At 40.3% G+C, this 23,471-nt stretch overlaps 2 protein-coding genes across 6 annotated transcripts in view; one reads left to right on the top strand and one right to left on the bottom strand.

The window, feature by feature from the left end:
* Positions 1-1,704, bottom strand: part of LOC5578886 (DDB1- and CUL4-associated factor 10 homolog) — a 118,574-nt gene extending 116,870 nt beyond the window's left edge. Inside the window, exons 1-2 of one of the 4 annotated variants that reach the window (XM_021839620.1) lie at positions 1,408-1,704; positions 893-1,342 (exon numbers count right to left, since the gene is read on the bottom strand). In XM_021839620.1, coding sequence (XP_021695312.1) covers positions 893-1,077 — 185 coding nt within the window. In that variant the 5' untranslated portion in view covers positions 1,078-1,342; positions 1,408-1,704. Of the gene's footprint in view, positions 1-892 lie in introns of all 4 variants that reach the window. The other 3 variants (XM_021839625.1, XM_021839629.1, XM_001664044.2) reach the window with 3 other exon arrangements.
* Positions 1,705-8,157: 6,453 nt separating this feature from the next.
* The window catches only part of LOC5578884 (pre-mRNA-processing factor 39), a 38,889-nt gene continuing 23,575 nt past the window's right edge, over positions 8,158-23,471 (top strand). For both annotated transcript variants that reach the window (XM_021839600.1, XM_021839605.1), the window contains exons 1-5: positions 8,158-8,266; positions 8,601-8,734; positions 15,845-17,087; positions 21,987-22,096; positions 22,157-22,282. In XM_021839600.1, coding sequence (XP_021695292.1) covers positions 8,221-8,266; positions 8,601-8,734; positions 15,845-17,087; positions 21,987-22,096; positions 22,157-22,282 — 1,659 coding nt within the window. In that variant the 5' untranslated portion in view covers positions 8,158-8,220. The remainder of the gene's footprint in view (positions 8,267-8,600; positions 8,735-15,844; positions 17,088-21,986; positions 22,097-22,156; positions 22,283-23,471) is intronic.

The raw sequence follows: 23,471 nt of genomic DNA, 5'->3' as shown, positions 1-23,471 counted from the left end.
GGAAGAATTTCCGGTAGACCTCCGTAGGATTTCCCGGAATAACTTTGAAATAAATCTCGGAGGAAATTTAACGGAATTCTTGGAGGAACTTTGAAGAAATTCCTGCAAGAACATCAGAGTAACTCCGGAGTTGCTCCGCAGCTCTCCCTCTTTCCTCCGTGTTTCCTCTAGTAATTCCTTCGCAGATCGTCCTGGAATTTCCACGAAGTTTCTGCTGAAATTGTTCGAGAATTCCTTCGTGTATTTCTTCGAAGATCCTCCAGGGATTCTACTAAAATTCTTTAGAAATTAATTCGTAGTTCTACCAAGAATTCCTTTTCTTGCTTGTTCCAAGAATTTATCTGGAGTGTGGAGTGGAGTGGAATTTAGCTGGACATCTTATGTTGTTCCTCTAAAAAAATCTGTGAAGTTCTGTCAGGCATTTTTTGGAGTTCCTCCAGGTATTCTTCAGGTTTTTCTTCAGGAATTCATCTATAGTACCCCCAGGAATTTATCCAGAGTTCCTCCAGGAATTCCTTCGAAGTTCCTTCAAGAAATCCTTTTGACAAACTTCCGGACTACTTCCAGGAATTTCTCCGAAGTAACTGTAGGAATTCCTAAAGAATTTCTCCAGGAATCTATCAGGATGATTTATTCCAGAGTTCCTCCAAGAATTCCTCCATGTATTCTTCTGAAGATCCCTCTGAAATCCCCTAGAGTACCTGCAGGGAAGTTCATCGAGGAATTCTTCCAGAGTTGCTATAGGAATTCCTTCGAGGAATTGAGGTCTTTCAGAGTTAACATGATTTAAATCCCCGGTGAGGAGCTCAAATTGTTTAAATTGTCCAAAACGATGATTTGCACCGGTGAAATTGTCCCAATAATGATAAAGAACGACAAAAAAGAAACTTACCCGTCCGGCGAGAACTCCAGATTGTACGCCCCGCCGTACTCGCAGCTGTTGCACGCATTCGGCGGATCGTTCCAGCTCTTCTTCGGCTCCAGCGAGTAGTAAATGGCCCGGTGCACCGAATCTGCGTCGCCGAACCGCGCCGGGAAGCCACTTTCACGCTGCCGGAGCCACGAATGCAGTGTCATTTTCTAGCTGCTGCTGCTCCGTATGGAACCGCAAAACAAACTATAACAACACAGGCACGACTACCGGGGAGAAAGTCCTCCACAAACACCCCTCACAAGACACTGCCGGAGAAGGCGCAAGGAAGATCACTCAAGCGAAAAAACCACAATGCAATAAGGCGAAGCACTAAGCACCGATATGGAGCTTACTTTCGCTCCAATCACTGAAACACTTCCTACATTCAATGCCCAGAGGAATTGATGTCACAAAATCACTAAAATTTCACTTGAAATACGGGGAAAATGGTTTGAAATTTCCTAAAAATTAGCAAGAAAATTTTTATCGACTACCCGTTTTGACAGCCAGCTCTTTTTCTTCCTGATGGTGATGGTGAGCGATTTGGATGGACGACGATTGGCTTGCTCAGATTCACTTTTCATCCACGCAACAACAATCTTATAATCTTCACAATCACTCCACTTCAGTTTTGATGTTCGCGAATCCGGAACGTGACTTCTTATAAATAATTTGCCCGCACCTTTGTGAGTTTAATTTTCCGCAAACACGACCGATTTCGCGAAAACGATGCAGTCTGGTTCGCGAGTTGAACGATTCTGACCTGATGACTTTTCTTCTGTGGTTTGGCGTTGGATGTTGCAGCACTACGGGAAACGGTCGCGCGACGCAAGACGGCAGTGCAACATTTTTGCGTCGCGTTTCATCATTCATCTAGCGTAACATTTGAAGAACTCTTTTCACTGAGGCAATAAAAAACCAACAGGAGAAGGGATTCAATATTTAAGAAATAATATTGCGAATATTTTGTAAAATTTTATTATGCTTCTCGAGAATTTTTAGCATTTTGATCACCTTCTCTTTGCTTCTTGTGTTACGCGCCAGGGTATGGTACTAGTTGGGCACTTTGCGAATCTTTTCTGAAAACCGCAGACCCTCGAAAAAGTTGCGCGCCGATCGCTCATGCGCCGAGTTGTGATCAATCAAAATGATTTAAAACGCTTGCCACTTGAAAACAAGAAGGTACGAACATTTTTATTCCATATGTTTTTTATCGATTAAACAATTATGCTCGCTGTCCAGTTTAGGACTGAAGCCCTAAAAGTGATTCACTTCCTCAGCGGGATATTTTGACATTTCTTTATTTACTTTTTGGCTGGCGCACAACTCGGCGCATGGCCACCGGCGCGCAACTTGTTGGACAGTCTGCGGATTAAAGTAAAGATTCGCAATACTTTCGTCGAGTTAGTTGCGCGCCGGCCAGTTACGCGCCAGTGTTACGCGCTGCCCAGATCCATTGTGTGTGACCAACGAAAACGAGGACAAATGTCAAAACTGGTCTACCAGCTGATCGTTGTGAAGTCTTTATGCATGCTGCAAGGTACGGGTATAAATTTTGGTCCATTTAATTATCAATTGACTGTGATACAAAAGTTGCAAAAAGTTTTCTTAATTTTTCTCTGGTATTATTAATTGTGCACCAGGTAGTTGCGCGCAGTGTTGTGTGGATTGAATGCTACCGTTAAGGGCAGCTTTGCTCTTAGCAGGAAAATAAGCGCACTGTCCATGATAAGAAATTCACCCTGGCGCATAACTGTTTGACAGTCACAAAAAAGAGAGAAACTAAAGTATATCTCAAGAAGCGCAATAAATCAGTTTTCTATCTCTATCGATTCAATTCAATTTTGAGCTGTTTCAACGCGATTCTGTAGTTGAGCCCAAATACTCAATTTTAGCTAAATTTCCAGCTGTCCATTACACTGAGGAAAGCGGATGTAAGACTGCCATAAGATTTGCTTATGGAATTTACACACAAGAAAAAATATTAAGATTCGTAAGACCATCGTTTTATTTTCAACAGATGTTGTTTCCATAATACCCCTCGAATGAATTGTGTAAGATGATCTAATGAACCAGCATTGATGTGATAATAAAATCCTTTGAATAGGGTCCTAAAGCCCTGTCTCAATTTTATTACCAAACGCTTAAGTTTAGGGCAGAAACACATGTTTACTCAATTTTTAAATGATTTTCATTGGTTTAAGTACAAAAAACTTTTTTTTTTATGATTTTTGAGATTTTGTCACACCCCTTGGTTTAAACTCAAATTTTGGGTATATTTTGTTTTCCGTGTCCCTTCCGAAATAAGCCATTTTATGAGACGTTTCGAATCATATGGTTTCCGTTTGTTTACCAGCTTTGAAAGTTTCTGGCGGGCCGATTTATTTACGTTTCTTCTAGCGCTACATTTGGAAGGAGCTTATTCAACAATGGCGCTGGTGGCAGTGTAACAAAGTTTTTAATTTTCGCATGTAAAATTGAAATCAGCAGGCAGAGAAGATATTTTTCATTTACAGGTAATATAATACATGTAAACCGAGTAGAACCATGCGCTGAAAGAGACGGGGACGTCATCGCCAACAAAAATGTGACCAGCGCCATTCAGATATCAGGCTAGTTTTTTGAACAACAACATTGAGCGGCCCGCCAGAAAACGTCATTCGAACGTCTCGTAAAATGGCTTATGTCAGATAGGTTGTCCCTGGGAGGGAGGCACCGATACTACACACGAAATATAGAACAATGTTTGTTTGAACTGCAAGATAACTCCAGCTTGCCAACAACAATCAAGGCAGGCTTGGGGAAAATCGCTAGTTTTCCTTTGTTGTGCACTTTCGAGCTTTCCTGACAAACATGGAAAAAGGGCCACAGTTTTCTATGCACTAAATATTCATTTTTATTGGAAAAAGTAAAACGATGCGTTTTTCAATGCTTTTTATTCAATCAGGTTGAAAGGTGCTCACGTGACATTACTTGCATTGTGTGCATGAATTGATTTTCATTCAATTTTTGTCATTTTTGATGAAATGCAAAAATGTGATTTAATCAGTTACGCGCTTTTTCCATGTTAGTCCAATGTTTGAGATCTGGGCTCACAGTGACACTTCGTGACAGCGAAATCCCGGCTCACTATGACGTACAGAAATTTTGTATTGGTTTCTCCCTCCCAGGGTTGTCCCAGTGTTAAAACTATATGCCCTGTGGCATTTTTGTCGAAAAAGTGAATGTCAAACAAGATCACAAGTGTCAAGGTTGATATTTGGATTTTTAAAATTGAAGTTAAAAAATGATATAGCCGTTATTTGAGCGGGAAAACTTGCTAAAGTAGTTGCAAGAACATGCTCTTTCGTATTATTGAATAAAAACGAGAATTCATTAAACATTTTAGGACCCAATTAGCGTTGTGATCCATTGCCTAATGCACGGTGCCCGACCAACTAGTCTTCATAATTCTTTATAGATCTTTGACCAACGATGGCGATCGCTAACGGTTCAAAACGAATCTTTATCGATCGCTATCGAAAATCACTGACTGGTTGACCGGGTGACGTCATCAGAAACTCGCTCTCTTTCCCTCCTTCGTGAAATCTGAAAACACCGGTGCCAGTACCTGTGAAAGTTGACAGGAACTGGCACCATTGTTTTCACGTTTTGTTGAGGAGCGAAAGAGAGAGAATTGCGCCGTGAAATACCAATTCGTAGTTCTATAATGTCGTTTTCGTTTTAGGAACTATCGGGTTGGGGTTGAAACTGTGATTCAGAACGGGTTGCGTCAGTCCCAACCTTTTATTGCTGCGCTCATTTTAAATCCACTTCCAGTGGCGGCGGTAACGCGTGGATAATATGAGCGCAATTCAAACGCAACGTCAATATTTAAGTAGGCTAGGATTTTTTCGTTCGTCAAGGACGTGAATGTTCCAAATTTGGGCTTATTCATAAATTTCATAACGCTGAAGGGAATGGTTGGGTGTCCTTCTGGTGTTATGGATCATACCAAATTGTGTAGAATATTCATACAAAAAGCGTTACGAGGGGATGAGTGGGTGTCTAAAATAGCCACTTTCAGCGTTATGAAATATGTGAATGAACCCTTTGTTAAATCCAAAACGTTTGGTGATTTTTATTGGGGTTTATTCACAAATTTCATAACGCCGAAAATGGCACTTTTCGACATCCACCCACCCCCTCGTAACGCTTTTTGTATGAATATTTTACAAATTTCGTATGAGTCTTAACATCACGAGGACAAACTAACCCACCCAGCGTTTTGAAAGCAAAATAAAGCCTGCATTTAGCGGAGCTCCAACGAGCGAATCCCCACTGTAATCGCATTCCGTGGATTTGTCTTAGGGCTCATTCACATATTTCATAACGCTGAGTGTCCTGAAAGTGTTACAGCCCATAGAAAATTTTAAATATATTCATAAAAAATGCGACGATGGGTTGGGTGGGTGTTGAAATTTGCCATTTTTGGCGTTATGAAATTTGCGAACAAACATGCAGAGCACACTTTCAATGATTTATTTCGAATGCTTTCGAATGTGCCCTTTTGAACAAGGGGTGGATCACTTCTGATGCATCTGATAAATCGAAATTATTTCATGCATTCAAATGCATTTAAATGCACACTCAGCAAATTCGTAATTCATGGCATGCTCCAATGTTTATCTGTTATCGTTTACTGAATGTCAAACTTATTTTTTCACTAGCTCTAGAAAAGCTGCTACCGATAGGTGAAGCGAAGATGCTTTGTTCTGATGCAGGCTGCAGTGAAGAAAACTCCAAAACCTTACGTTTGGTTGGCGGCGGAACGTACGCTTCGAAGAAGCCTCTGACCAGCTGGCACTCCACGGATTCATTTTACCATCGGATATTGGAATTTTGGGCGTCGTTATCCTATGCAAATCCCAATCCTTTATACTCCAATGACCTTAAAAATTAGTATCCAGTGTGTATGTTAAACCGCGCAGTAACAGGGTACCCAGAAGCGATTTTTTTAGTAAGAGTTGTGGTCTTAAAGATAAGGTCTGTTATTCGACGACTCATACACAATTTAGCCCCTTTGCCTTACACGGAGAAAAACGAAAATACTAGTTAGTGTACGAAATATTACTTTTCCAATATTTTGTTCTTTTAATCTTTGAGAAGCTTAAAACACAGACAAACAGACGTAACACTTAGAACAAATTACTTTAAAATCCATCGCCCAGTTTACACCATCATCATCTGGTGAGCATGTTGCACGAAAAGGTGTTTCGTGCAACAAGACCGGCAGATGGCGGTAGTGTGAAACTTCAAACGCGAAGAAAAACGATGCGCGCGCCTCTGGTTGTGAGATTTGTAACGTAGCGAATTTGAAATCATCGTTAAATGTGTGGTCGATGGAAATTTCGTCAGTGTTACGTCTGTTTGTCTGTGCTTAAAAGTTAATCGCCGAATTATTATATTTTATACCTTATCATGCTTATCCGCGATTTATTTTGTTATATGCTTATGCAGTGAACCACGCTACGCTTGGGACTTATTCAAAATAAAGTACCATTTTGTTCAGTTCGGTATCAACATCACATCGTGTTCAAGCACACGGTGAAAATCAAATATTCTAAATAGCATAGTGTTTAATATTTCTTTCACATTTTTCAAAATAATACTTCGTGATGCATATCAAATATAAACAGGATGATTATGTTTTATACATTGAAAAGATTATTGGGCATTTATTTCCTTTTGTGAATAAGCGTTACTAGTTGCTAATCTTGGAACTTGTGGAAATTCATTGCAGCTTACTGCAAGCAAGTAGCAACAGGTTCGCTGGTAATTTTCGAGTTGAGGCAAAAACTTACTGACGGAATCCTATAAAAAGGTAAATAATTTGGAAACAAACAAAATTAAATTGTAACGAGCTCAATTGTTTAAGGTATTTGATATTCTTCAACAGATTTCAATGAAGCGATGGCAGCAGAAGTTTGCGAGGTCGAAGGTGATCAGCAGGAAGCAGCAACCGGTAATAAAGGAATGGTGAAGAGATTTTCATCGGAGCGTTCCAGTGGCAATCAAGCAGCAATCGTACGGCACTTACTTGCGCAATTTTCCAAACTGCAGCTTATTCTTCTAAGATCTATTTTCTCAAATGAATAGTTAACGCAGCACATCATTGTCAAGCAACTTATCCCTATCCTGTTAACAAATATAAATTCCCCTAAGAATAACTACAATGAAGTTTTTTAATTTGTTTACAAAAGCAGAAATAACTAATGGTTTTAAGCAATTCAAAGAATTACCAATCATAATGCGTCGAAGTAATAAAAACGGAATATGCACGTGCTGCAATAAAAATCGTTTATACTAGCAATGCATATTACCTAAATAATCATCGCAAGGAGTGAATAGATCAAATATGGATTTAGTATGACTTGTATGCTATTTAACATATATTTTTTTAACCGTGCAAGTTTCTCTTTTTAATCCAAGTGTCGTGACAATTCGACTTTCTTTGTCTAGGGATATCAAGTGAAACTCTGGAGAGAAAAGCAGCAATGTATTATGCCAGGAGTAGATCATTCATCGCCAACACAACACCGGTCTTTCCGCGATTGTGCCGCGTTTGGCTCTCATCAAAAACAGCATCCTCAAAGGATATTCTTCCCAGAAAAGCTGCCACAGGAAACGGTAAGTTCGTTTGTCGTATTCATTTCGGAATCTCATCATCATTTTGTCAAATTTTTCCAGATCAATTAAAAATGTGCCTAATCCACTCCAGTCGTCGTGTGCGGAACAAAAACTAACAGATTGGAGAAAGCATCAACTATGGATAGCAAAAACCGGAGAGAACTACATGATTTATATGATAATAAATTAGTTACATGCAAAAATGCACATTCTTTTATTTTGTCTGGCCATTGTTTACTGTAAAAGAAGAAAAAAATGCTAATTTTATTCAAAGCACTGAATTTTTGAACTTTAAGCATCAAACACATAATTTCCAAAAAATCATTCATCAAAATAAAATACGTTTATACTAGCCAAGATTAATATGCTAAAATGCATTGCAATGAGTGAATAGACCGAATATGATTTTAGAATGGTATTTAATCAATTTAGTATAATATTTTCTTAGCGTGCATTCCGAATGCTTTCGAATGTGCCCTGTTGAAACTTCGGTGAATGTTTTGTTTCTTGTTCCTTTTTCCGTGTTGGAATTCAGCAGTTCAGCGCAGCTGTCATTCCGCCGAAGCAAGCCGCCCGTCACCGCGTCGCTCTTCCAGTACGGCGGCGAATTCAGCGCCAGACAGACAGACGAAAAAAAGATGGCTAGTGTAAGTGATGAAGACATCGCCGTTGCGGAAGAAACAGGTAAATTTCAGTGCAAAATCCAATTAAATCGTGTTAAAAATATCGTCACTTTGTAGCGCATGTGCTATTGATTAGAAATAGTGTAAAAGTTTGCTGAATGGGATGTTTTCTTTCGGGAAAAATGACAAGTTTTGAATCGCTTTTCAGTGCGGTGCGGACGACGGCTCTTCCGCCATTAATTTTTGTCGCGTATGCTGTTTTTTTTTTGCTTGATTCGCTTTCTGTTGATTGTTGCTCTTGTTGCTGCGGTTACGGTTTTAGAGAGATTGTGGTTGCACTGTTTATCAATAAATTGTAATTTGCTGATTGTGCACATTTTTCGTTTTGCTTGCAGGCCGCAGATCAACTCGTTCCAAACGGGGCAAAACTCCTCAACCGGCTGCTCCGACGACGACGCGATCTTCACGGCGGAACAGAAAACAGCCGGAACCGGAAGAAGTGCCGGAGGAGAAACCTGCCGCTGAAGAGGTGAGTCTTGATAAGCTGGGAACACAATGTGGACGGAATGGTGGGCGGCAAGACGGCAAGTTTTTAGTAATCCTCCCAGGATCCTTCGGGAATCTTTCATAATTCCTTCAAGAATCCTTCGGGAATTATCTCAGGAGTTCTTCCAGGATCCTTTTAGAATTCTTCGTGAATACTCGCAAGATCTTTCTGGAATTCTTCCAAGATCCTTCAGGAATCTTTCCAAGGACCTGTCGAAATACTTCGGGAATCTCTTTATGATCCTTTCGAAATACCTTGAGAATCCTTCTAAGATGCTTTCTGAATCTTTCAACAATCATCGAAAACCTTTAATTAACCTTCGATTATGATAACAAAATACTTCGGAATCCTTCTAGAATATTTTGCATATTCTTCCGGAATCCTTTGAAAGCCTACTTCTTCGCCTTTGGAAATTCTTCCGGAATTATCTGAAAATTTTCAGGAAGCCTTCGGGAATTCTTTGAAAATATAACCAGGATCCTTCGGGAATTCGTCAGAACTCTTTCTTGAATCCATCCAGGATCCTTCAGGAATCCATTATAGATCCGACATAAATCCTTCAAGAATTATTCTAAAACCCTTCAGAAATTCCTAAAAAAAATTGGTCATCCTGTGGAGAAGTTTTGAAAATTAAATTAAAAAATCACTGGACTTTAACCAGTGTTAGAAATTTGAGGACAGAAAAGGTAATTAAGGCTTACAGCGACTTGAAATGCATCTAGTAGGCTTGAATAAGCTGATATTTGTGTAAGTTTAGGCTAATTTGTAATTCCGATCCGATAATTATTGAGTGTGCTACTGAAATTATTAATTGATTGTTTTACCACAGTTTTAACTCGAAATGCCGAACACTGCTTATTTTGTCTAATATTTCGAATCCTTTGATTAGAATATTTCGAACAGCATGAATAATCAGTATTGTTATAAGTTATTCCGCAAGTAAATTCATCGCAGATAGGGTTACAGAGTTTGAATAATCTAGGTCTTACGGTGAAGATGAATCGAAGCCAAACCTCAAATTTTCAGGAGCCCAAATTTGGAGAACAGTACATCCGCTCAAGTTCAAAACTTGATCGATTGATCGCCACCAGCGAATGACCAATCGATCAAATTTTCAGCTCAAATGGATTTTCGGTGCTTCAGATTTGTGCTCTTGAAAATTTGAGGGTTGGCTTCGATTCATTTTCAGCTTAAACAGCTTCAACCACATTTTAATTGAAGGGCATTTGCGTACCATTTCTGGAAATAAGATGACATATTTTCGAGAAATATTCAAATGAAACTATACCGGGAACCAAGCGGGAATTTCAAAATGGAAATTTGATGGTCACCCTGGGAATCCTTTCAGGACCCTTCATAATTCCTTCGGAAATCCATCATCACAGGATCTTCAGGAACTTCTCTTCAGATTCATCGAGAAAATGTCTCAGCACTTCTGCTAGTGATCCTTTGAAGATTTATTCTGGCATACTTTCACAGAATACTTCAGAAAATCCTCCACCAATTTCTTCCAGCGAAGTTTCAAGGATGCTTAGTGGAATTTCTTCAAAATTTGCTCCTGGCAATCCTTGACCACACAAACGCACCTCCAGTAATTTCCCAGAGAAAGACTATGTCAGGATTTCGTCCAGGTATTTTTGACTACTTTTTCAACCGTTGTTAGAAGATCTTCCAAAGATTCCTACAGGAGTGTTTCGAAAAAAAAAACTAGAAAATCTCATTTAAGTATTTTTGAGGAAATTCGCTTAGGATTTTTCAAGGCAGATCTACAAGAATTACTACATCCATAGGGTTGTTTGAGGACATCCTCGGGAAGTTTCTCTAAGAATTTCTGGTAGGATTCCTGTGGGAATTATTCCTGAGGGTATTCATAGAGAGATTTTGATTTAAATCTTAAAGAAATCCTGTACATCAGAAAATCCCTGGAAAAGATACTGGTTGCATTCCATAAGATGTTCTAAACGAGAATCTCGGAGGAAGTCCTTGGGAAAACGATGGTGAAACCTTTGGAAATAATCCTTTGACTTTGAAATTTCTTTGGATTTTTTTTGACGAAAATCCTGGTGATACCTTAGAGGTAACTTCTATGGTTACGCTTAGAAAAAAAAAACTCTTGGAGGGTATCTGTTTGATCCCTTTTTTGTCTCTTTTTAGATCCTATTCGATTTTTTTCAGGTGAGAGATCTCCAAAGTTCAGATTTCAAGACCAACAATTGAAAAGGCCTGAAGTCCAAAATGTAAACAAATCGGTTTTCTGCTGATTTCAGTGTATAAGAGCCTATTCTTACTAAAACATACAATAGTCATTTAAAAATATGCATAAAAGTTGAAAAAATAACATTTTTTTAAAGGCCCCATCTCATTTTCCGCTAACCAGGATATTCATCGCAAATGCGGCCTTTTCTCAAAAAAGGCCTCATTTCTATATCTGACGGAAACCGAGTTGAGGCCTGTTAAACAAACATCGAAGTTGCAATGTAGATTGCGAAAAACGTTCCAGATTCACTAAGTAGATGCAGGTTATACTACGGAGCGACTGCTCCTTGTATTATTTTATACAGTGGTTGTCTAAAAGGCGAACATTATCGGGTTCCTGTAGACTAATGTGTTTTGTATCATACTACCTAATAATACCTGTGTCAGCTTGTCTGTACTTCACAAATTATCAACAAAAACATGATTTGGTTTCAATTGCATGAAAAATAACGTTCAATTGCAATATTATTTCAATTGAACCAATATTTCCATACATTTTCTCGACGACAAACTCGCGTAGCACATACATAATGTTCATGGATGACGAATGGTTGAATCAATCACATATTTAATCGACCGCACGAATCTTCTCTTGCTGTAGAGATCTCCATGTACTTTACTTTATCACTTAACACTCTTCTACACTTCAAATTTCTTATTTCATCATTAATTTTGAATGATTTTCAAAAGGCCATATCAGAAGATGATGAAAAAACAAGCCACAACTAGAAGGCCTCAACACATTTTAGAGTAAACAAAGGCGTCAACTCACAGGCCTCATCAGCGTCGGCCGGCGTCTATGGCCACAAATGAAAAGGGCTGCACAGCTTTTGGTGAAATAAAAGCCTCATTTCCTTTGACTCGTTTTTTAGCAGGATTTTTGCTAAAATGATAGTAATGAATATTCATAGCTATAAATCAGTTTATCCATCGACTTTCTGGACGATAAAATAACATACAATGCTTAAATTCATAATTTAAATTTGATTTAGAGTTTGTTCACAAATTTCATAACGCTAAAAATGGTCATTTTCGACACCCACCCACCCCTTCGAAACGCGTTTTGTATGAATATTATCCAAATTTTGTATGAGCCGTAACATAACGAGGACACCCACCCACCCCCTTCAGCGTTATGAAATTTGTGAATGGGCCCTTATTGTTTGACAAAACAAGATTGCATTTTTCTCATTGTTTACTTTTCGGAGATGAGGCCTTTTGAATTGTTAGTCTTGATTTCTTAGACATTCAGTCGCTGCCAATCCTGCATCCCGGTTTTTTCATAATTCCTTCGGGAATCCTTAGGGAATTCTTTAGAAATACCTCGGGTATCTTTCCAGGATCTTTCGGGAGTTCTTCTATGATCTTCCATGAGTTCTTTCAGGATCCTTCGAAAATTCTCCCAGGATCTTTCATACTGCCTTCATGAATCCTTCAGGAATCCATCCGGCATCCTTCGAGGATTTCAGGATCCTTCCTAACTCTTTCAAGAGTCCTTCGGGAATCCATCCATGATCATTTGGAAATCCTTCCAAGCAGTGTTGCTCAGACTCATTTCCTCGAAAATAACATTTTCCGAACTACGAAGCCACGAACTACTACAACCATGCTCTATCCTCCTAAGATAGAAAAGCAGATGGTTAAGCTTGAGTACTGCACACAAAATCGATCAATTTTGATCCCAGAGAGCCACAATTCAAGTTTCGGTGAAATGAAATGAGTGAGTGAGTGAGTGCGAATAATTTCTCTCATAACTTCTGATCTCGCCCTAAAAGCCATTGGTAACTATGTGTGTAGCTCGTTGTTTCTGAGCATTTGAATGGATTTTCATGTTATTTAACAACGCTATGGGGAAGAAAGGATCATTATCTACCTGCCCGTGATGTTGGTTTGGATGCTTATTCTTTCATTTGCTCAGAAACAACGAGCTACACACGTGGCTACCAATGGCTTTTAGGGCGTTATCTCAGAGTATGCGAGATTTCACCGAAACTTGAATTGCGGCCCACCGAGATCGAAACTGTCGGATCCCATGTGCAACAGTCAAGCTCAACCACCTCCCCCTCCATCTCAGGATTACAACGCACAGTTATAACAGTTCATGGCTTCACAATCCGAATTTCGGGGAAATGAGTCTGATCAACACTGCTTCCAAGATGCTTCGCAGGGTGTCGACTATCTGGAAAAACCTGAAAAATCAGGGAATGTCAGGGAATTTAATTTTTGACCTGGCATGTTAGGGAATTTCACTAGACGTAAGGGAAAAATATCAAACTTCATACAAGAATTACAATAATTTCTTCTTCTTCTTCTTCTTCTTCTTCTTCATTCTGGCGTTACGTCCCCACTGGGACAGAGCCTGCTTCTCAGCTTATGTTCTTATGAGCACTTCCACAGTTATTAACTGAGAGCTTACTATGCCAATGACCATTTTTGCATGCGTATATCGTGTGGCAGGTACGAAGATACTCTATGCCCTGGGAAGTCGAGAACATTTCCAACCCGAAAAGATCCTCGACCGGTGGGACTCGAACCCACGACCCTCAGCTTGGTCTTGCTGAATAGCTGCGCGTTTACCGCTACGGCTATCTGGGCCCCACGCCAATAATTTCTTACATGCTATGAATACGATCTTTGAAAAAATGGGAATCAATTTTTCAATATTCACCATTTGGAAAACGCTTTTATCAAATTATGTCATTCATTACCAATTTGCTCATTTGCTCAATTCGTAGTAAAACTGGTAAAACGTTATACAGTCAACCTAAGGGATCGTATCTCGTTATCGAATTAGAGAACCATAGTAAAAGTTGGATTTCATGGGTACCACGGTGGTCTGGTTGCACTGGCTTTGTGATCCCTTCGATATCGAGTTACGGAAAGTTGACTGTATAGTGAAATACTTATATCGTATTTAGGTGCAGATGAATGAAAACCGAGTGTGTAGCTCGTTGTTTTTAAGAAAATGAATGGACCAAGATGAGAACTATCACCACTGGAATATAGAGGAGGATCCTCTCTTCATCGTAGCATTGTTAAATACCGTGCAAATCAATTTGTTTGCTCGGTAACAACAAGCTACACACTCGGTTATCAATGGCTTTTAGGGCGAGATCCCAAGTTATGCGAGAAATCTTGTAAAAACGGTTAATAATTCCAAGAGGAATTTCTGAGACATCGCTGTTGAATTCCTTGAAGCAATTCATAAGCTATACACACTAACTTGAGTTCAGTAATTCCGTGTTCTCAGTAATTTTTTTAACTCTCGGTAAAAAAAATCGTTTGTTAGTTGATTTTCGCAAAATATTTCCAGAATCTCTGCAAAAATACCCCACTTATTGAAATCTCGTCGAAATTTATGTTTGCTAAGCGCTCGGCGGTGTCATTTTTGGTAAAAAGTTTTGAAAAATGCCAAGACTCGGCGAAAAAATCAGTCTAGAGATGCATTTTGAACAGAACATGAGCTTGGCGCTGGAACAGTTTGCGGCGTGTTCAGAACATGAGAAATAAATAAAAAAAATCAATATCAATGGTACCTAGATTCAAAAATAAACGCATTACAATCAAGCATGCTGGATTTGCATCATTAAATTGATCACGTGTTTCCATATTTTTGCGATTTCTGCAAAGCATGTAATGAGTTACAGCAAATGTGAGCTTTGCTCATGCTCACGCGTTCAATGACTAAGAACATGAGCAACAACAACAAGAACATGATCTGAGCAAATGCGTTTCTGGTGTATACATCATGCAGAATAGTCGGATATGTATCTTCTTGTACAAATCTCATTTTTGTTCAAATTTATCAATTTCAGTGGCCGGATTTTTTTTCTGGAAAACGACTGGAAAGTCAGGAAATTTTTTTTACTAATTGAGTCGACACCCTGCTTCGGACATCTTTTAAAGATCCTTCATAATTCCTTCAAATATCATTCAGAAAATTTTTGGGAATTCTTCCCGGAGTTGTCATAATCCCTTCAAGAATCCTTCGTGATTTGTTCGAACATTTTTAGGGAGTTGATATAGGATCCTTCTAGAGTGTATCCAGGATCCTTCGTGAATTCTCCAGGAATCCATCAGAGATACGTCTGGAATTCTTCCTGGATCTTTCGGGAATTTTTCTAAGATACTGCGGGAATCATTCTATGATCCTTTATATACTGCTTCGCGACTAAAAATGGGTGAACCAACGTGCGAAGTTTGATTTTTGACCAACTTCGCCGTGTCGCGAGTCACTTTGCTATAATGCGCATCTATACCCTCCGCCGTATGCATTATGCGCACTATTGAGAATCGAGTTGCGACGCGGCGAAGTTGGTCAAAAATCAAACTTCGCACGTTGGTTAACCCATTTTTCAACGCGAAGCAGTATATTTTCTTCAAATACTTAGGTCCTCATAGGATCCTTTATTTCCAAGAATCTTTCGGAAATCCAGATGACGATAATCAAACAGACTGAATACAATTGTACGCTCCTTTATCCCTTTGCCGCGTTTCTTTTGAAAAAAAGCACTTTTTAGTACAATGCCACTCTTGCCGCAAAACAGTCGTTGTGGCGCCATATGTGCTGGAAATTTGCCGTTGCCATTATGCCATTAGGCCGTTCACATTGCACTTTGATCTTCAGCGTCGATTGTTTTAATTATGATGATAAACAATGCAATATCAAGAGGGAACGAGGCGTTGTTCCGTTTCCTCCCGAGAGGTCGCGAATCGCTTTCGGGTGATTTGTGTATCTAAGAAGACTTTGCAAGGGCCAACTGATCAAACAAAGATAACTCAAATAATCCTTACTTTGCGCTTGAATTGAAGTCTAATCCAGTCATTTTGTTCCAGGCTGCAGTGGACTCGGACGAACCGGACACCAAACAGGTCATGGAACAGCTGCAGGATCTGATTGTCCCGGTGCTGGAAGGGCAGAACAAGACAGCCGATGAAAACAGTTCTACGAATCTGTTCGAAGAGTTTCAGGTGGACACGAAATCGTCATCGGATAAAGAAGACCCCGGTGGAGCTCCGGAAGAATGTGTCTTCATAGCCAACTTGGCAGCCGAGGAAAATGCCAACAGCCTACCTTCGGTAATAGACGAAAATTCAGCCTCTCGACCGGCTGCGGTCTCGTCCGTTGAAGAAACACTGGAAGACGTTCCGGTCGCACCGGAACCTCCTTCGCTAAACTTGAACGGCGACAACGACGCCGATGAAGTGACCGGCAGCAGCGATCATGCCCTGGCCGAAAACGTCGCCAATGGTCTCTGCGAGGAAGACGATTCCAAAAACACCGATCTAGACGCGGAAATGGTTTCAGAGGACGAACTTCCGCAACCAGTGCAGCCTCAGGTTCACGACGCCGAAGAAGTATCGGACGATGAACTGCCGGGACCAAACCGGGCCGAACTACCACCGGATGCGGAAGTGGTTTCCGAAGACGAGCTACCCAAACCCGAAGTGGAGCTCCCAACTGGTACGGATAACGTTTCGGATGAGGAACTGCCAGCCCCGGAAAAGGCAGAGCTCCCAGAGGACGCTGACAACGTCTCCGATGAAGAGCTACCGGCACCCAAGAAGGCGGAAATTCCTGCAGACGCCGACATTGTTTCGGACGAAGAACTCCCTGCACCGAAGAAAGCAGAAATCCCAGCCGATGCCGACAACGTGTCCGATGAGGAACTACCTGCCCCGAAGAAGGCAGAAATCCCGGAAGACGCCGACAATGTTTCGGACGAAGATCTCCCCCCACCCAAGCAAGCCGAACTCCCCGAAGACACGGAGAACGTCTCGGATTCGGAGCTACCGGTTGCGAAAAAGGCAGACCTTCCGGCCGATACGGACAACGTGTCGGACGAGGAGCTGCCCGATTCGGCCAAAAAGCGCAAACGCAAGGCGTCCGAGCTGGAGGACGGGGAGGGTTCCAACAAGAAGAAGGACCCCGAAGGCGGCAAGGGGGAGAAGCTGTCCAAGGCGGACGCCAAGGAGAAGAAGGAATCATCGGCCAAGCGCAAGCTGGAGAAGGACGACGACAAGGCGGAGAAATCCGGAGAGGCTCCGGAGAAGAAGACCAAAGTGGATGCCCCCGTTGGTAAGTTGATATGAGTTAGTGTTTTTTATGAATCATATTTTCAGCATGAAGATTGTTGGATCCTTCGGAAATAGAAGCTATCGGCTATACGATTCCTAAAAGTGCAATCACCACTAAGGTCGTATCAATGCTAGTGCGATCGAGTGGAGCAGCCTCCTCACCAACGCAACAGGTTGCAGTCTGTAAGAAGATACCATCAGCTCATATTGTCGGAAAGGCAGAGTCCATCATCGACCTCACTTTCTGCAGCCCGATGCTAGCAAGACACGTGAACTGGAGAATGTTGCGAAGAGTATACCGGCAGCGATCCGGTACCGGATTGGGGCAGGTTCCAGCCAGTATCTTGCAAAAGACAGACGCTTAGACTTGAGCACTTCACTTTAAACCTCAGTGCAGACGAATTAACAGCAGCACTAACTCGTGCGATGCAATCATGCCGAAAGTTGGGAAACCTGCTAATGCACTCCGTCCGTCGTCTGGTGGAACTTGAACATTGCCAATGTACGTGGAAGGTGGTTCCGATCCAGAAGGGGGATGCAGCGGGGTTGGAAGAATGCGGAGAGAGAATGTAACGAATAGTCGTCACGATCCGCACTTAAAAGCGAAATCCAGCTTAGCAAAAAAGCTTGTCTCCAAGATCTTTGCGGTAAAAGGATCAGCCGTGCCACCAGAAAGGTGCCCGGAGAGAATGATAGTCATTGACGGACAGTTTCCACAACACGATACACCTGGAGATCACACCACAGCAGACAGAATCACAAATCGACCACGTTCTGATTGTTGAACGGCACTTCTCCGACATAATAGATGTCAGGACCTATCGTGGCGCTAACATCGACTCCGACCACTATCTGGTGATGGTTAAATTGCGCCAAAAACTCTCCGTCGTTAACAACGTACGGTACCGACGGCCGCCCCGATATGACCTAGAGCGGATTAAGCAACTGGATGTTGCAACTGCATACGCGCAGCACCTCGAGGTTGCATTACCGGAAGAGGGTGAGAAGGCCCTCTTGAGGACTGCTTCAGAACAGTGAAAGCAGCCATCAACAATGCAGCTGAGAGCAACGTTGGGTACATGGGACGGAGTCGACGGAACGATTGGTTCGATGAGAAATGTAAGCAGATTCTAAAGGGGAAGAATACAGCGCGGGTGGTCATGCTGCAGCAAGGGACTCGGCAGAACGTGGAACGTAATAGACGGAAACGGCAACTTACCTCTTTCGGGAGATAAAACGCCGCCTGGAGGGGACGGAGTACGAGTAGATGGAACAGAAACACGTAAGTTCTATCAGAAGTTCAACGCATCCCGCAACGGCTTCGTGCCGCGTGCCGAGATGTGCAGGGATAAGGATGGGAGCATCTTGACGGACGAGCGTGAGGTGATCGAAAGGTAAAAGCCGCATTTCGACGAACACCTGAATGGCGCTGAGAGCACAGGCAATGAAGGTCGGGACAACGGAGGAAATGCCTTCGTCAGTACTGCGGGCGATGGAATCCAACCAGCCCCCACTTTGAGGGAGGTTCAGGATGCCATTCACCAGCTCAAGACAGGGTGTCTACTACCTGGAAAAACCTGGAAAACCTGGAAACATCAGGGAATTTTATTTAACCTGGAAAAACCTGGAATTCTCAGGGAATTTCGGCCATAATCAGGGAAATTATTTTGAATCAGTAATACAAGGTAGAATATGTATTTTTTGTGCCATACTACAGATGTTCAGTCCTTAAATTTTTATAACGAATATGATTTTTTTTTGTTTTCAATTTTTAAGATTAAAAAGGTGGTAAAGACAAGTACAGTTCCCATTTACGGTTGGGTGTATGAAGCATATGAAACTTGGTTGAAAACATTCCAACTGTTTTTGAGTATTTCATAAGTTCTGGAGGAAATTTCAATGTACGCTTCAGGCATTCTAGTGATTCTTTCTGGAAAATCTTTATGAACCTCTGCTACCTCTGAAGATGCTACCAGCAATTTTTCAAGGGATGCTCAAATGAATTCCTTCACAAATTTTGTCAAGAAAATCGTAGATTTTACCTCCAATGATTTTCACATAGATCACTTTGAAAAAAATGACAGTAATTATCCCAGGATTTCCTTCAGATGTTTTTCCACTGATTCATCCACCGATTTTTCTAGTTGTTACTTCTATAAGATTTACCCCATATCCTAAAGAAGTTCTTCCACAATAGTTTATTCCATAGTTTCGATATTTTTTCCAAGAAATCCTACAACAATTGTATAATAATACGTCGATTTTTCATTTTTCATTTGTATTCTATAAAAAATCAACAATGATTACTTTCAGAAATTGCTCCGAAAATTCTTTCAGGCATTATTCGATGGAATCTTCCATTAAATTTTCCAACAATTCCTCAAACAAATTTACCTGGAATTCCCCATTAAGTTCTTCTAGAAATTTCTCTCAGAATTTCTCCAGCATTTCATCAAATTATTATTGCTGTAGTTCAAACATTTGTCTAATATTTTCCTTCAAATAATATTTTCAAACTCCATGAATTCTTCAAAACTTCGTTCAAGGTTCCACATTAGTTATTACAACAGCCATTCTTGCAGGTATTTTTCAAAATATTCATACTTAAATTTCTCCAGGGAGTCTCTCCGAATTTCTTCAAAAAGTCTTGTAGGACATTATGATTATTCACATATTCGATGTTTTTTTTCAGGTATATTAGCATTTTATCAAGAAAATCCTATGGAGAATTTCATCAAGAATATAGTTTTTTTTTCATATATCATAGGCATATTTAGAATATTAGCATTTTATCAAGAAAATCTTATGAAGAATTTCATCAAGAATATAGTTTTTTTTTTCAGAGATCCTCGTACGAATTCATCAAGGTATACTTAGAATTCAAACAAAAATTTTCTTCAGAAATTCCACGTGGATTTTTATTAAAATTTCCTCCAAAAAAATCTGAAACAAATCCTTGACATTTCTCTGAAGAAATTTGTGGAAGAATGACTACCTACATATATTTAGATTATTTTGGAAAATGAAAAAAAAACAAGGAATTCCTGAACTGCCCATAAACGCATACTTGTCCCATGTGAATAGGAAATCCAGCAAACATGGGACTGACATGCGTTTATGGGCAGTGAATGAAATTTGAGTTTTGAAGATGTTCTAAACGGGAATGTCGGAGAAAGTCCTATGGGAATCAGTGGAAAAATAATGGATATATTTCTTGAGATGATGGGACTTCCTTTGAAAATTTCTTCAACGGTTTTTGGTGGGATTCCTGATGGTAGTTTCAATGGTCATCCTCCAGATTGAGTCCTTGAAGGTATCCAAAACTTAATTCTTGGAAAAATTTCTTAGAAAGTTCTTGAAAAATCACAAAACAAACTCCTGCAGAGATCGTTGGAGTAAGATGTGAAAGAATTCCACAGTTAAACAAGCAGTAATAAAAGTGGCGAACTCGCCAAGGGCGAAAAGCCACTCAAATAAAGATAAATAATAATACAAGCAGTAATACTTGTCGTAATGTCAAGGGACTCCCAAAAAGTCCTGAAATCATTCTTAGAGTAATGTTCGTTCAAATGAGGAACCAAAATCTGATGACGTGGTTCATGTTGGGTTTCTTCTCGTATTCATAATTCATGCATGGTCTCTTTTTGGTTAATGTTTGTTTATTTTTCATCAGGCAAGAGCTATTTAAAATTCTATTTCCAAGACGATCAAACGCTACCAGACCCGATTTCCCCAAGATAAAATTTTGGAAAAAATACAAAACGCCCTCTAAAGAAATATTGTGGGTGCATCGCTGATGTCCATAATTCAGAACCCCATTTTAAGGGAAAGGTTTTTTCATTTAAGTTCGAATATATTATTTTCTTCGTATTTGATTTTGATGATTAAATGCACTTTCAGATCATTTGATAAGAATATTTTTTTTTGTGGAATTCAAATAAAAATCACAAAACTTTAGTTCGTTTTTTTTTTTTTGTATTGTTGTTTACACGTTTTGAACAAACCGATAATACATTTTTTGTTAAATAAGGTGAAAAAAACTTCGAATTTTATCTTATTTTCTTATGTAAGTGCTTTGATGCACTTTAAAAAAATAGTCATGTAAAATGAACTATTCGTCAATCATTTATGTTTCTAGAACCTGGAATTGTTTTTTTTTAGCCTGGGAAAACTTGGAAATCTCAGGGAATTTCATTTCTGTTAATGAGTAGACATCCTGAAAGAACAATAAAACTGTAAGTAAGAATGGTATCGGAACTAAACTCATAAAGATGGGCCCGGAGAGGCTGGCCATTTGCTTACACCGGCTGATAGTCAGAATCTGGGAAACAGAATAGCTACCGGAGGAGTGAAAGGAAGGGGTAATATGCCCCATCTACAAGAAAGGCGACAAGTTAGATTGTGAGAACTTTCGAGCGATCACCATTCTAAATGCGGCCTACTATGTATTATCCCAGAGCATCTTCCGTCGTCTGTCACCTGTATTAAACGAGTTTGTGGGAAGTTATCAAGCCGACCGTTATCGTTGAGGGCCGATCAACAACGGACCAGATCTTTACTGTACGGAAAATCCTCCAAAAATGTCGTGAATACCAGGTCCAAACGCATCACCTTTTCATCGGTTTCAAAGCGGCATACGATAGTATCTACCGCGTAGAGCTATGGTTGTCCATGATTTTATGGACGAGAACAGCTTTCCCGGGAAGCTTCTATGCACGTGCATATTGGAAGAAGACCTGTGATAGTATGAAGTGTTTGAACTAAATAGTGTTTGACTGAATAGATCGGAATCATTTTTGGGTTCATCATTGAAATCACGGATACAACAATGATGATCTGCATAGATACACATTTACTTTTTGTTGGTTTTACCTTCTCTTTTGTTTTTTTTTCTTTGCAGAGCCCGAAAAGAAGAAACTGCCCGACTTGGATAAGTACTGGAAGGCAGTCAACGATGATTCCACCGATTTCACTGCCTGGACTTACCTTCTTCAATACGTTGATCAAGAAGTGAGTAAATCTTTTCAATCCTGTTTTTCGATCATACGCTAACCCAAACCCTCTTCACAGAATGACATCGAAGCGGCCCGCGAGGCGTACGACGCCTTCCTGGCCCACTATCCGTACTGCTACGGCTACTGGCGCAAGTACGCCGACTACGAGAAACGCAAGGGCAGCAAGCGCAAGTGCGAGGAGGTAAGTGTCGATCAATTTCTTTCGGTATATTCACTCTCGTGTTTTTTACCCTTTTGTGACATGAGCGAGCGCCAGACGAGAGAGGACACGGTACTTTCGGACATTCCCCATCTGCCATTCATCCGACAGACGACTTTATTTATCCTCATCCATCGTCATTCATCTACATCCCTTCATCGAATATTCTTGGCAATGAATCGTTGGCTTTGTGTTTGAAATTTTTCCACGAACACGTACATTTACACGTCACTCACACAATCTCACTTCCACAAACGCACACGCGTGTCCACTCGTTTGCGCCCGCTGTTTGGAGTTGGCAGCGGACCAAAAGCAGCGCAGCACTGGCCACTTTGTGAATCAGCGCACGATGGTATGCCGCACATGATTCCGATATCTGGTGTTCCTCAATGTGTACACTCTCTGTGCATCTCTGTGATATATATTCGAATTCATCATATGTATTGTTAATTACTTAAGTAATCAATGTGTTGTAAGAGTTGCCTCGGGTCAGGTGACTTGTTTATTAGAAAATCTGTAGTAAAAGTATTGTGATTTATTTCCGAATTCAAATTTTTCTGATAATAATATACAACCAAAGAGGAGAGTAGAACGTCATCCTGTAGATTCGAAAGAAACTGAATTTGAACAGTTGACATCCGGTCGGTCGACAGCGCATGCAGGGAATCTCATTCATCATTACATCCAAGAGGTATACGCCATTTCTGAGTCGAGTTTTGTAAATTTTGAAATTTGTTACATTGAACAACTTAGAAGCGGCGCACAGTGCTTCGTCCCTTGGACAAAAGTCGAAAAATCAACTTTCATATGCGACCGAATCAAGTAGGCCATGATGTTGACATATGTTTTGAGCGTGTAGTACAGATATTAGAAAGTTCGTGCAGTTTTAAAAACAAACCAAAACACCACGTGTTGACAAGTTGTTTCATCGTTCTATATTATTTATTGTTTTCGTGTCAATCCAGTCCCTCTACAATTCGCTTCATTCCCATCCTTATTATATTTTCAAAATGAAAATCGTTTTGGACCGTATTGAAACAAGTAAGTAGGAGTCATTCCATTCAATTTTCTGTGATACATTTTAACAATTGTTGAAAAAGATGCTTCTGAGCTACATGCTTTTTAATACAGAAAAAAATTAAAACACTTATCTTCTTTTTGCCCATACAAA

The sequence above is a fragment of the Aedes aegypti genome, chromosome 1 (assembly GCF_002204515.2).
Source record: "Aedes aegypti strain LVP_AGWG chromosome 1, AaegL5.0 Primary Assembly, whole genome shotgun sequence".
NCBI lineage: Eukaryota > Metazoa > Arthropoda > Insecta > Diptera > Culicidae > Aedes > Aedes aegypti.
This window is presented reverse-complemented; position numbering and strand designations above follow the sequence as displayed.